Below are 12149 nucleotides of genomic sequence, written 5' to 3'. Positions count from 1 at the left end.
GATGCGCACTAACTGTCCCTTTTATCTTGCAGGTACAAGTTCGGAGCTTTAGAGAAGCTGAAGGGTGCTGGAATACCCACTCGATTCGGCGTGGGAAGGAGTAATGGCACGTGAGTAATAAAGTTGCCCAATGTCTTTAAACGCACCTTCTTTTGTCTTTCAGATGCGGGATGCAGCGCCGAAGGCCTCCGGAGCGTGCGAAGAGCTGGTAAGCTTTTGTCTTTCAGATGCTGGAATGCAGTGCAAAGACCTCCGGAGAATGCGAAGAGTAGGTAAGCCTTTGTCTTTCAGATGCCGGAATGCAGCGCGAGGCGTTGGTGACAGCCGATGGACCAGGTAAGAGATGCGCTGCCACTGAAGACCGTAGTGCTAACCTGTTCTTTCTTTGTCTTTACAGGTGCTGCTGAAGACTGGATTCCAGGATGGTAAGCCTTTGTTCCCTTAGGCCCAGGATCAGAAGCAGAAGACACGATGAGCGTTCTGCTGCAGAGAATGCAGAATAATGCAAAGCAAGATTCATCCATCGGGTGTGGTTTAAATAGCCTCCTGTAGTGCTTAGGTGTCTCCTTCCACAGCCTCGCCTAGGTAAGAAAAGAGTTCCTGGTTTCCAGAAGAGTTCCAGTGTTCTGAACCTAGGGAGTGGCTCCTGCCCCACCCAACAGGAAAAGTAGTCCCAAACAGAAGAGGATCAGGGGCTCAACTGGCAGGTAAGTAAGCAGCATGGTCTGCTGCAGGTAAGTCCACCCAAGCATTATGAGCCCGGCGCTTCCAGCGCTGGGACTGGGCATCTTTATGAGCCTGGTACCACTGGCGCCAGGACAGGGTCCAAAAGGTCCCAATTGGGACTGGCTGGCACTCGGACCCGGGGTTATGGGTCTGCTTCCAAGGGAGTCGGGCAAGTCCTGATCTTTTGGAAGCAGAGATCATGACAGGTATTATCACATGTTATAACTAAGGAATTCCATACTTGTTTGAAGGAGTATAAGATGTAGTTTTTTTATGCCCAGCTATGAGGAGATTTTGAGAAAGTGAGAAAGGGATAAAGGTGCAATGAGTTTCGATTCCAGAATTATCCATGGGGGGTCATTAATAAATTGAAGTTCAGAGGTCAAGCATAAAGTAATTTGTCATAATAAGAAGAATTTCTGGTATTTAAGAAAGTCTGGAAAGTTCACTCCACCGCAAAGCAATTTTGGAGATTTTATCTTTCCAAAGGAATTTAACTAGAATTTGGTCTATCTTTTTAAAGAAAGAATTTGGAAGCACTAACATAGTGATATAATAGAGAATATTGGGCCCAAGAGTCATTTTAACCGTCTACCCCACCAAGAGAGGAATAAATGAGACCAGTGATTAATGGATGACTTAATGTTGTCAGTAATAATATTCTGAGTTAGTTTTAGTGTGGTAACAATTTCTCTAGCGATAGGGATCCCTAAGTATTTAATCGATGAGGTGCAGAATATCATTCCAAAAAGAGGCTTATTCTCTAATGTACATGAATTAGTCTGGGGCAAAATTTCTGATTTGTCACAATTCAGTTTATAACCAGAGACACAGGCAAATTGATCTATAGTAGACACAAGTGCTGGGAGGGAGGTAGTAGGATCTGATAAGTAAAGTAAAACATCATCAGCATAAGCAGTGAATCTAAAAGTAAAGTCTTTGATTGTTATACCCTTAATGCTATTATGTACAGAGATATTTTGGAGTAGAGGTTCGAAAGCTAACACAAAAAGAAGTGGAGATAAAGGACATCCCTGTCTAGTGCCTCCCGATTTGGCAAAAGCTTTAGTCTAGGTATTATTAATAAAAATTCTGGTTGAGGGCGAAGAGTATAAAAGGGTTATTAATGTAATAAAGTAAGCGCAGAACTCATGGCATAAGAGGGATTGAAAAAGAATAGGCCAAGATAATCTATTGAAAGCTTTTTCTGCATCTAACACAAGAAGAAACAGTGGATCATTAGAGTTTTGACTTTTTTTTTTCCTTTTAAGATATGCAGCTAATAATTTGCCCGATTTATTGGATCCGCCATAGAATTTAGCTTTGGATCTTAGTAAAGAGGAACATGCTTTATTAGTATTATATTTGTTGAATTCAATATGTTTTGCAAGAAGGGATTTGAAGGAATCTTCTATGAGATTATTAAAATATGCCTGCTCTAATGATTTTTCATTTTCTTTTTTTCTAAAGGACGTATGTCGTATGATGAATCCACCTAATGGGGCTTAAAGGCATCCCAATTGTTGTGTGTGGATGTGTCTAGGGGACTATTAAGTGATGAAGGTGTTAGTTTGTTGGATACAATCTGGGTAGTACAATAAAAAGGAATTGAATCTCCATCTAGATGTATAGAAAGGTAAGGGGTCCCACTGCTGGACAATAAGAACAGGGACGTGATCAGAAATAATAATAGGGCAAATTTCAGAGGGAAGGATGTAGCGTGCAAGAGGGGAGTTAATAAATATATGATCCATTCTTGAGAATTATTTGTGTGGGGTGGAGAAAAAGGTAAATTCTTTTGCGTCAGGGTGACAAAAGTGCCAGGTATCAACCATGTCAAGGGCAAGGTCTTCAATAAAGATTTTATTAAGAAATTGTTTGTGATTTTGAGTTAATGAGTTAATGCATATAAACAGATATCTGTTTTCTTATTATCTCTAGATAGGTCTTTATAGCAATGAGTATTAAAGTTATATCTTAGAATGTTAAAGGGCTTAACAGAATCCTGCATGTATTCAGGAAGCACACCTAGAATCTGTACTAGAAAATAATAAACCGATTAAATGATGTGTCAAACATGCCTTTTTTGCATCTGCAACTGATAAAAAGAGAGGAGTCAGTATCCTTATAAATAAAAAACCTCCTTTCAATTAATTGATGATCAACATGACCCCTTAGGGCGATGGTCTATTATAGATGCAAATATCAACAAGGAAGCTGTCACAGTCCTGATGTTCCTGACCCACTTTTGTGGAATCATTTAAAACACACTATTTTCATCAAAAATTCTGACTGACTCATTATTTGAGGAGATTACAACCAAATCTGTGACCAAATATGAAGTTCTGATTGTATAGCAAACGAGTTATTCACAATGATCAGAATGTCCTCGTTTTATATAGGACAGGCACTAACACCACTTGCTCTGATCATTTTCATCCACATGAGGTTACACATTTTAAATCGTGCAATTTTCCCATTTGAGCTGGACCTCACAAACAACATTTTAAAATATTGCAATGTATTGTTCCTAACATAGATTGCGTTATTCTGTGAATCCACAATTTAGATAGATTATGAACACTGACTTAAGATGGCCACCCATGTCCCATCTGGATGGCCATCTTCTCAGGCAGTCGGCATCACTAATACCTTTCTAAACAACCGATTTATTTTGCGTTTGTCGATTTGCACTCGCCATTTGACTCGGTCTCAAGAGTCAAATTAATGAAATAATTGGTCAATGCAGACTGCCCTGCAACGCTATGTGACATCATATATCCCTTACACTCTACCAATACAATAAAAATTAGGTTGTCAATGATAGGCCTGTTATCAGCAGCAATTTCAACAGCAAGAGGGCTGAAACAGGGATGTATCAACTTTTCATACATGATGTGAAGCAGGCCTTTCTGAATGTGTGCTCGGATTATCCAAATATGAATGGTACTGCCATTAAGGCCCTATGGTATGTGGATGATTTGGTTTTGGTCTCAAAAACGCCAGTAGGATTACAACACCTCTTGACAGCATTAAGTGTCTATCTTGAGGATAATGAACTAATCATTAACTTACAAAAAACTCAGATAGTGATCTATACTCCGAGGAAAACAAATAGATCGAAGATGGACTGGAAGATCAAGAGTGTGAGTCTAGAGACCGTACCAACCTATGTATATCTTGGTCTATTGTTTGATGGAATGCTGCGTGCTTATTCTCAATTGAAAATGATTGAGCATAAACTAATCACAGCCATATCGCAGACACGGTTTATTCTGTACAAATTTGGCAAATTTTCGGTTAGATCGGCCATCATGTATTGGCGTCAGAAAGTTATGCCGACGATCCTTTATTTTTTTAGAGACAAAAAGCATAGTCTCAATGATATTTTTGAATAAATTAGAGTTGAGATACTGGAGGGGTGTTCTTTGCCTTCCACAATGCACCCCAGGACCATGGCTGTGGTATGAGTTGGGGCTCACTTCGTTAATGGCTGTGTATAATTGGCATCTCTGTGCCTTATTCCACAAGTGCTTATTGCATGTCCAAAATGACACTATTTTAGCACCATTGTCCAAGTATTTATTGTCTTCATCACATGTATTTGTTCAAACCTGGTCAACATACATCAACATACATCTTTGAGGTTTTGGCTAAGGCTTATGTCAAATCCGGATCGAGCCAAAGACATAATTTACATGATGGGCTGGATTGAAACAAGAAGAAGTTGCCTCACATATAAATACTTTCATAATTGTGGGTTTGGTCCAAATAAATTAAAGGATTTAGAACCATACTTGTGCAGGGCACCTTCACCGCAGCTTAGATCTGCGATCTTACGTTTATAGTTTCAATCTTTGCCAAACCCGAGATGTCCTGGCGAGGAGGAAACTCATTAACTTGAAAGATAATTATTGTAGGTTTTGCTCTGATCTGTCAGTTAGAGAAACCTTGAAACGTGATTGTGGAGTGTCTCTGACGGAATTGAGAAAAATATATTTTCACAAACATATGGTCTTCTTTAGCACCATGGCCCCGCAAAACAGATGGGCAACGATGTTGGCAACCACAGTTATGAGTATCCGTATAGCCACTTTCAATTTCTTGAATCTAAGTGCTCAGAATGAGACCTTGGTTATGTGGATTTCAAGAGTCAAGCAGTTGTTGTTCATGATGTTGTGTTATGATAGCAACATTGTTATGTGCTTTCTTTTAGAATGTATAGGATGTTCTTTGACATGCATTTGAGCTAGAATGTGTTGTGGACGAGTATAATATTGTTGGGAGGTCACACGGATCTGATTCTTAGATAATGCTACAATAATTGTGTTAAACTATTTGCAGCTCATTATCTGTATTATTGTTGTAGTCCTCCTTTATATATGTGTTTTATCAAATTTTGAAAAAGTTGAGTAAAATCAGCTAAATCACTAAAAAAAAAAGCAATAAACAGATTTAAAAATAAATAGAACCCTAGCGCTTCATGAAGTTTGGGGGAGTTATACTTTGCGTCAACTGTTGTGCATTGGAAAGTACAGGGGAAAGGATACTCCTTATGTGTGTCCCATATTGTATTTCATATGCTTTCTTTCTATTTTCCCAGGCCGGTTTGGGCTACTTCTGCTACATCCCTTTCTTCACCGTCTGTGTGTGCACGTCAGTCTATGTTGGCGTTTTCCTCCCAGAAACCAAAGGAAAGACTCTGTTTGAAATCACAGAAGAGTTTAACAAGCGTAATTTTAAAGGGTTCGCAAGAGGCAATGTACTCAACGGGCCCACTGAGGTCAAATCCACCATGCTTTAATAATAAGGGACATTCGGTGGTCATGTTCCACCACGCTATAATAACAGGAATGGACCCACTGAAATTACCTCCATCATGCTGTAACGACGAGAATGGACCTATTGTGGGCACATCCACCAAGCTATATAAACAGGAATGGACCCACTGAAATTGCATCCACCATGCTGCAATGACAAGAATGGACCTTGAATGGTTAAATACACCATGCTGTAATGACAAGAATGGGCCCTTGATGATCAAATCCACCATGTTGTAACAGGCCTCACCATGTGAAATCCACCATACTGCAATGACAAGAATGGATGCACCAAAATCCAATCCCCCAAACTGTAATGCCAAGCAATAATGTCCCCACAGGCTCCAATTCACCATTCTGTAATGATAAGAGTAGGCCTGTCAGGATCAAATCCATCATTCTGTAAGGACAAGACTTGGTCTAATGAAATCAATTTCACAAATCTGTAATCATAGGAATGGTTCAACAAGATCCCTTTCCTTGTGAGTTATTTGCAAGAGCAGGCCTGTCATGATCAAATATGCAATGGTGCAATGAAATAACAGACTGCCCAGATCAAATCCATCATGTGATACTGATAATTAGCAGCAAGGGAGAGAAGCCAGCAAATCAGGTGGCCAGCAACTCAGGCTTTACTAAAAGGTCAAACCTGCATTCCAGGCAGATCACAAGGCCTCTCCCTCGGGCTGCCATTTTTTGACTCCCGCTCTGCCCCTGCACTACCCTTGGTCATCCCTGCACATGCATCGCATAGCCCCCAGTACTCCTGCCACCAACTACCATCTCCACTCCAACCCCACGTAACTTGCCATCCAGTCACTCATTGGCCCAATACTCCAAGATGGCCAAAATGGACGTAGGAAAAGGGCTGTGTGTTTGTCAGTGGTGGCCATCTTTGTAGTTGTTTAAGGGAATTCGGCATGCACAAGACTAGCAAAGCCAAAGTCCATAAAAAATGCTATTAAAACCCGGCTCATATGCACAAGATGCTAATAACTAGATATGCCTTTGTGAGAGACGTTAACAGCCGTAAATAATCTAGAGGCCTCTGAGCCCAAATTAGAGGCCTAAGTAAAACGTCAGCCTTAACGCAGGTGGTGGGCTGTTACTGGTCGGTAAGGCCCTCATCTTCATATGTTCTGCTTAAGAATGTAACGCTAGATCAAATCAATTGTGCTGTAATGACAAGAGTGGCTGTGGGCCAATCAAGACTAAGTTCACAATACTATGATGGCAAGAACAGTCCTGTCAGAATCAAATTCACCATACTTTAATGCCAAGGCTGGAAGCCAAGTAGAGGAAATTCAGAGGTGGGAACATTTCTCACCCTACACTATCTTATCTTTAATTTTGCTGCAATGTAGAAAATCAACCCTAACCTATGCTGTCTATAATTTGATTTTCATTAATCCCATACCCTATATAGGCCTGTCTACCTGCTTCCAGTTCCTGTGTCTTACATTCCATATAGGTTGGTATCCCTCTTATTTCTTAGTCTATTTAATCATTTTTACCTATGTTTTTCATTCCACACAAAGTGGTCACCCTTTGCCTTTCGCTGAATATGGACAACTCTCACTGTATCTTCTAATCTCAGTAGATTTGATTCTTGGTAATACACTCCTCTCATTATTGTCTCTTTAGACTAATATCCTTAGATCTTGCCCTCTCTGTAAACTGTTCCTATGGCCCCTTTGGCATCTACCAGTGCCTTGTACTTCACAGTCTCCCTAGACCAGACTCACTCTGTATTGCACTCCATATATATTGGTTTTCCTATTCAGTTTACATACTCCAGTCTCCCTATAACTCACAGCCTGCAGGACGTTAAGCACTTGCCTCAGCCATGTTGCCAGCCCATAGTTCACAAGTGCGACATCCAGCAGTGCTCATTCAGCCCTTCCATTTTCTGAAAAAGGTGATATAATTGTTGTTATGACTTGTAGCCCATATGTTGTATACTCCATACACTCTAATCTGTCTTCGTAATTCACTTTATGTAGAAACATTGGCTCATATGTTGTACCCTGTATAAACTGACCTTCTGTCCCTGACACTGAGAATAGACTCTATTCCCTGCATGCCGTAGATGTACAATACTCTCCTTTAATGTTATATTCTGAAAGGACTGACTGGTAATCTCCTTCCTGTGCTTTATAGTTGCATAGATGCCATGTTAATGCTGTAGACCGGCCTTACTATATATTGTATCCAGCACTTACGGAACAGTGTGCCGTATGACTTCCCCAGAGAGAAGACTCTCATTTTCTGAATAAGAGTTTAATGTTTCAACCCCTCCAGGCCATTGCTCATATTGGGAGCCTTTTTCCTGATAAGTTATCATAAAGCTTGTGAGGGAATTTCTGGGTCGGAGATTCTGGGTCCAATGTTGAAGAGATGGGTACGTCAAAAAGCAATTCTACCAGGAAACAATAAAAAAGTAAATGGTTATTTTGATGTGATAGATCGTTATATAATAATTTCAATCCTTTGACTGCTTTGACTCCTTCATACCTGAATGGGCGCAAAAAGGTTTTCCTTGCTGAATGAATCCGGAAAGCATGATTCTGAATGACTGCTCAATCTTCATGCCCAGGGTGGCGTTGATCCAGTGAATGTAGGTTTTATTAATATAAAGGTCTGAAGTTAGGCTTTGGCAGATCTTGATATGGACGCCTCCATACAGATAGAATGGCTTTAAGTATAGTTCCTTCTTTCATTCCTATAGTCATATCAGAATTCTCTTTAAACCATAACACGCATCTTTTAATTTTTCAGCCTAGTCTATGCAGTTATTGAGCTTTGAATGTGGCTGGGACTACAAGTATTTGTTTGGACAGTGGTTGCCATAGTCCTATGTCCAGCATCATTTCCTCCATACCACTGGGTGTCTCTCTATAAGGGCAGGACCTGAACTATTTGCACTTCAAAATGCCTTCTCCTTTTAGCAGATGGCTAGGCAAAGCCAACAGGGCACCGCACTGCGCACTCTGCCCCGACCATGCCCGCCAGTCCCCTTCTTGGCACAGAACGGAACAGGCTGCTCCACCAGCAGGTATAGTTTTGTTATTTTTCCTCTTTTGTTCCCCTTATTCTTTTTTAGTTTAGTTTACCCACTGCTGGCTTCCATAGCCTCTAGTCGATCGAGGGTATATCAATGTTTGCCAACTTCTTACAGTGCACTTGCTGTGATGGTTTCTTCCCAGGTCTGATCCCCACCTATTCTGTCTGGAGTGCCTAGTCCCCGAGCACTGATGTGACCTCTGCGTCATTTGTTACACATTATCACTGAGGACCCTTAAAAAGAGACTTGGTGTTGGAGAGAGATGTTTTTCAGGTCCCCCCCTGCACCCTTGTAGGAATGTGCCTGCAAGGACACCAAAGAAGGAAAGGTAAATCCTCCCTTGTTCATACAGACACGCAAGCAGGGGGACTGCTTCCCATGAGGCTCTTTTGGGGGGTGGATTCCTTAGGACCCTAGGGTGGTTCTCGCCCACCGCATGCTCACAGGTAGAGCACCAGGTCATGCACCAAGGGGCTACTGAGGTCTATTACTGGGTCTGTGCTCAAGGGGGGCGCCTTTATGCCTGGGAAATCTGACAGTGACTTGCTCTGAGGATATTGCACCTACCTGGTTATAACCCATGGTTCCTGCAGCCCATACCAGAACTTGTAATAAGGATTTTCATCAGCCTAGGCCTGTGGGTTATGCACCAGACTGCCGTTTCCCGCACATCCCTACCATACCACACCATTTCACCCAGCACAACATGGGGTCAGGCTTGAGAGCGAGGGATGTCATCTCAGAGCAAGTCTATGAGTCGGGGTATCTGCATGCAGCTCTTTTCTTTCAAAAGTTAATGCACGCTCAAAGCCTCGCTAAGTGGAGGTTCGGGATCCAATCAAGTTGCCTCCCACGTAACCAAAGGACACTTTAACGCCCAGTGTGGGGTGGTCTTCGAGCCACATTCCCTGGTGCACTATGTATCCCTGGTCTTCCATCTCATTGTGGCATTCTGACCCGTGAACCAAGCCGGTGAAGCAGCCCATCTGAGACCCAGCCACCGCTGCTAGCACTCTCTCCTTAGCCTCAGCGCTGGCACAGTTGCAGAGCGCCATGCTGGCTCTCGAGGATAATGGAGACGTTGCCTGTTAGCTCAGTTCCCCCAGCAATGGTGGTCCCACATGCAGTGCCGGTGTAAGTACTTGACTCCTCTTGCACTCCCATTATGCTTCCTCTGCTGTCCCATCCAGTCGTCATCAGCTTTCAGGGCCCTACTGTTCCATCTAGGTCCTTCAGAGGGCTCTGCAGCCTCCACCAAATCTGGCCACACAGGCTCCAGTTCCGGTCACTCCTTTTCCAGTCCCAGACAATGTTATTCAAGGGGCACCACAGAATGACCATATACTGCCTCCCAAATATGCACATTATACGGAGAATGAGGACGACGATTTCCCCTCCTCAACATGCTCTTACATGATCACATAGGGAGTGTAGCGACCTTTCTAGGCACTCCACCCCTTTGCTGAGGCCCCGCCGGAAAGTGGAGCTTCAGCAGAGGTGCTGGCTCTGCAGTCTCAAGGACTGTTGGGCGCATTGCTGCAAAAGGATGTGCTAGCTGAGGCAGCAAATATATAATAAAAGCCACACTAAGTACAGCCAACCAATAAAAAGGTATTGTCAGTCATCGACGGACACCCTGTGCCTCTCTCATCCTCAGCTGCACTTATCTGCGGGCATGGCAGCTTGGATATATGCCAAGACGTCTTCATTCACTGCTCATTGTTCTGCTGAATAAGGAGTACACGCTTTTGGATGCTTTTGGTTGCTAGATCTACTACAATTCGACGATTCAGCTAAGGTTGGAGAATGTGGATTCGCTATTGGAGGTAACAAACCAGCAGTTGCGGAGGGAGATCGCTGATTTTCAATAGGATCCGCCTCTAGACCATCAGGCAGCTGTCAAATCAAGCCTCTATGAGGCAAAATAGCTAGGCCAAGACCTGTTGGAGTCATTGCTGCATCATATTCTCACGGCTCGTCATTGGCCCTATGTGGGAGCAGGCATGCGCCGGTCCATTGGGATGCATTCAACTATTTGTATCTCAAATGTACAGGGGCAGATATAGATCTCCATTTTGGCAGAGTGGATTTGTTTCACTCATCTTCTGATGAGCCTATTTTCAGTACAGGGTTCTCTCTTTTGGGTTCAACTCTGCCCCACATGTATTTTTCAAACTCATGAATGTTGTGGCGAGTTTAATTTCCGTCCGGGGGGCGGCATGTCTACCCCTGCCTGGATGACTGGCTTATCCGGGCCAGTTTACAGGATATGGTCTCCAGCACTCTTGAAACTCTCTTCCAGACCCGTTCCGCATTGGGATTTCCAGTCCAAGCTCATTCCTAAAAAGGCTATCCACATCATTGGCTTCCACCTCAACACCACTCAAGGCAGGGTATACACTGGAGCTTGTGATTGACATCCATGCAGCGGTCAAGCATGTCTTCACAAGGGCATCCACATGCACACAGTATAATCAGAGGTTATTGGTGCTCGTAGTAACATGCATCCTATCAGTCCCTTTCGCCAGGCTGAAGATGCAGCAGTTCCAGCTGCACTTTGGGAGCTGCCGGAACCACGAGGGGGGAAATCAATCAGTCAGCACCCCAATCTCTGCCAGTCTTCCGAATGATCTGCAGTGGTGGTAGGACTCAGCGATCTACTTAGGCACGCTCCCTTTGGACCCTCTGCACTCAGTGGTTGTCATGACTGACTTGTTATTAGAGAGCCTGTCAGCGATCCTTGATAGTCTTTCGACTCCTGGTCTGTGATCCAGGGAGTATCTACATCACAACATACATTTTCTGGAACTCAGGGCCATCTTTGATGCCCTCAAACCTTTCCTCCCTTTGAGTCAGGGAAAGTGGTGTTGATCCACCATGAGGTTTTATGTCAATAAGAAGCCCCAGCTTTCTGTGTTGTGGCCCTAGTGATATGAGAGTGGGTTATCGTACAGGGCATGATGATAAGAGCAGTTCACATGGCAGGCGAGCTCAACACAGAGGTGGGCAGACTGAACCCAGCAAGCCGACGGTGAGCCTCTTCACCACTCAATGCAATGACAAATGCCTTGCATACGCTTCATGGATGGGTCAGGGGAGGGGCTCCATAGGGTATGCCTTCTAGATGGAATGGAGTCACAAGCTTGTTTATATGTTTTCATGGCTCCTCTTCTGCAGAACGAAGTAAGCAACTTGGGGCATCCAGGGGTCGATGATCCTGGTGGCCTCGTTTTGGCCTGCAAGAGGGTGTTTTTTTAGACTTGAATCTGGTTATGCAGGACTGGTGCCTCTTCAGCTCTCTCAGATTCCTGTGTCAAAGCAGGGGTGTCTGGTGTGGCACCCCTTCCCTTAGTCACTATATTTAGTGACTTGGTTCCTGAGTAATTGACTCTCAGCCATTTAGGTACCATAAAATATATGTAATTTAAGCACCTCTGTGGGGTGGAAAGCCCATAAGTGTGCCTATGTGTCCTTGAATGTAAAGGGGAAGGCATTTTCTGCTTCAAATGGCTCCTACCATGTCCATATGGAGGGATGCC

At 43.3% G+C, this 12149-nt stretch overlaps 1 protein-coding gene across 2 annotated transcripts in view; it reads left to right on the top strand.

Annotated features, from left to right (window-relative positions):
• Positions 1-7997, top strand: part of SLC2A11 (solute carrier family 2 member 11) — a 539079-nt gene extending 531082 nt beyond the window's left edge. For both annotated transcript variants that reach the window (XM_069619918.1, XM_069619919.1), the window contains exon 12: positions 5330-7997. In XM_069619918.1, coding sequence (XP_069476019.1) covers positions 5330-5530 — 201 coding nt within the window. In that variant the 3' untranslated portion in view covers positions 5531-7997. The remainder of the gene's footprint in view (positions 1-5329) is intronic.
• Positions 7998-12149: the final 4152 nt, after the last annotated feature.

Source organism: Ambystoma mexicanum, chromosome 10 (genome assembly GCF_040938575.1).
Source record: "Ambystoma mexicanum isolate Mex_15411 chromosome 10, UKY_AmexF1_1, whole genome shotgun sequence".
NCBI lineage: Eukaryota > Metazoa > Chordata > Amphibia > Caudata > Ambystomatidae > Ambystoma > Ambystoma mexicanum.
This window is presented reverse-complemented; position numbering and strand designations above follow the sequence as displayed.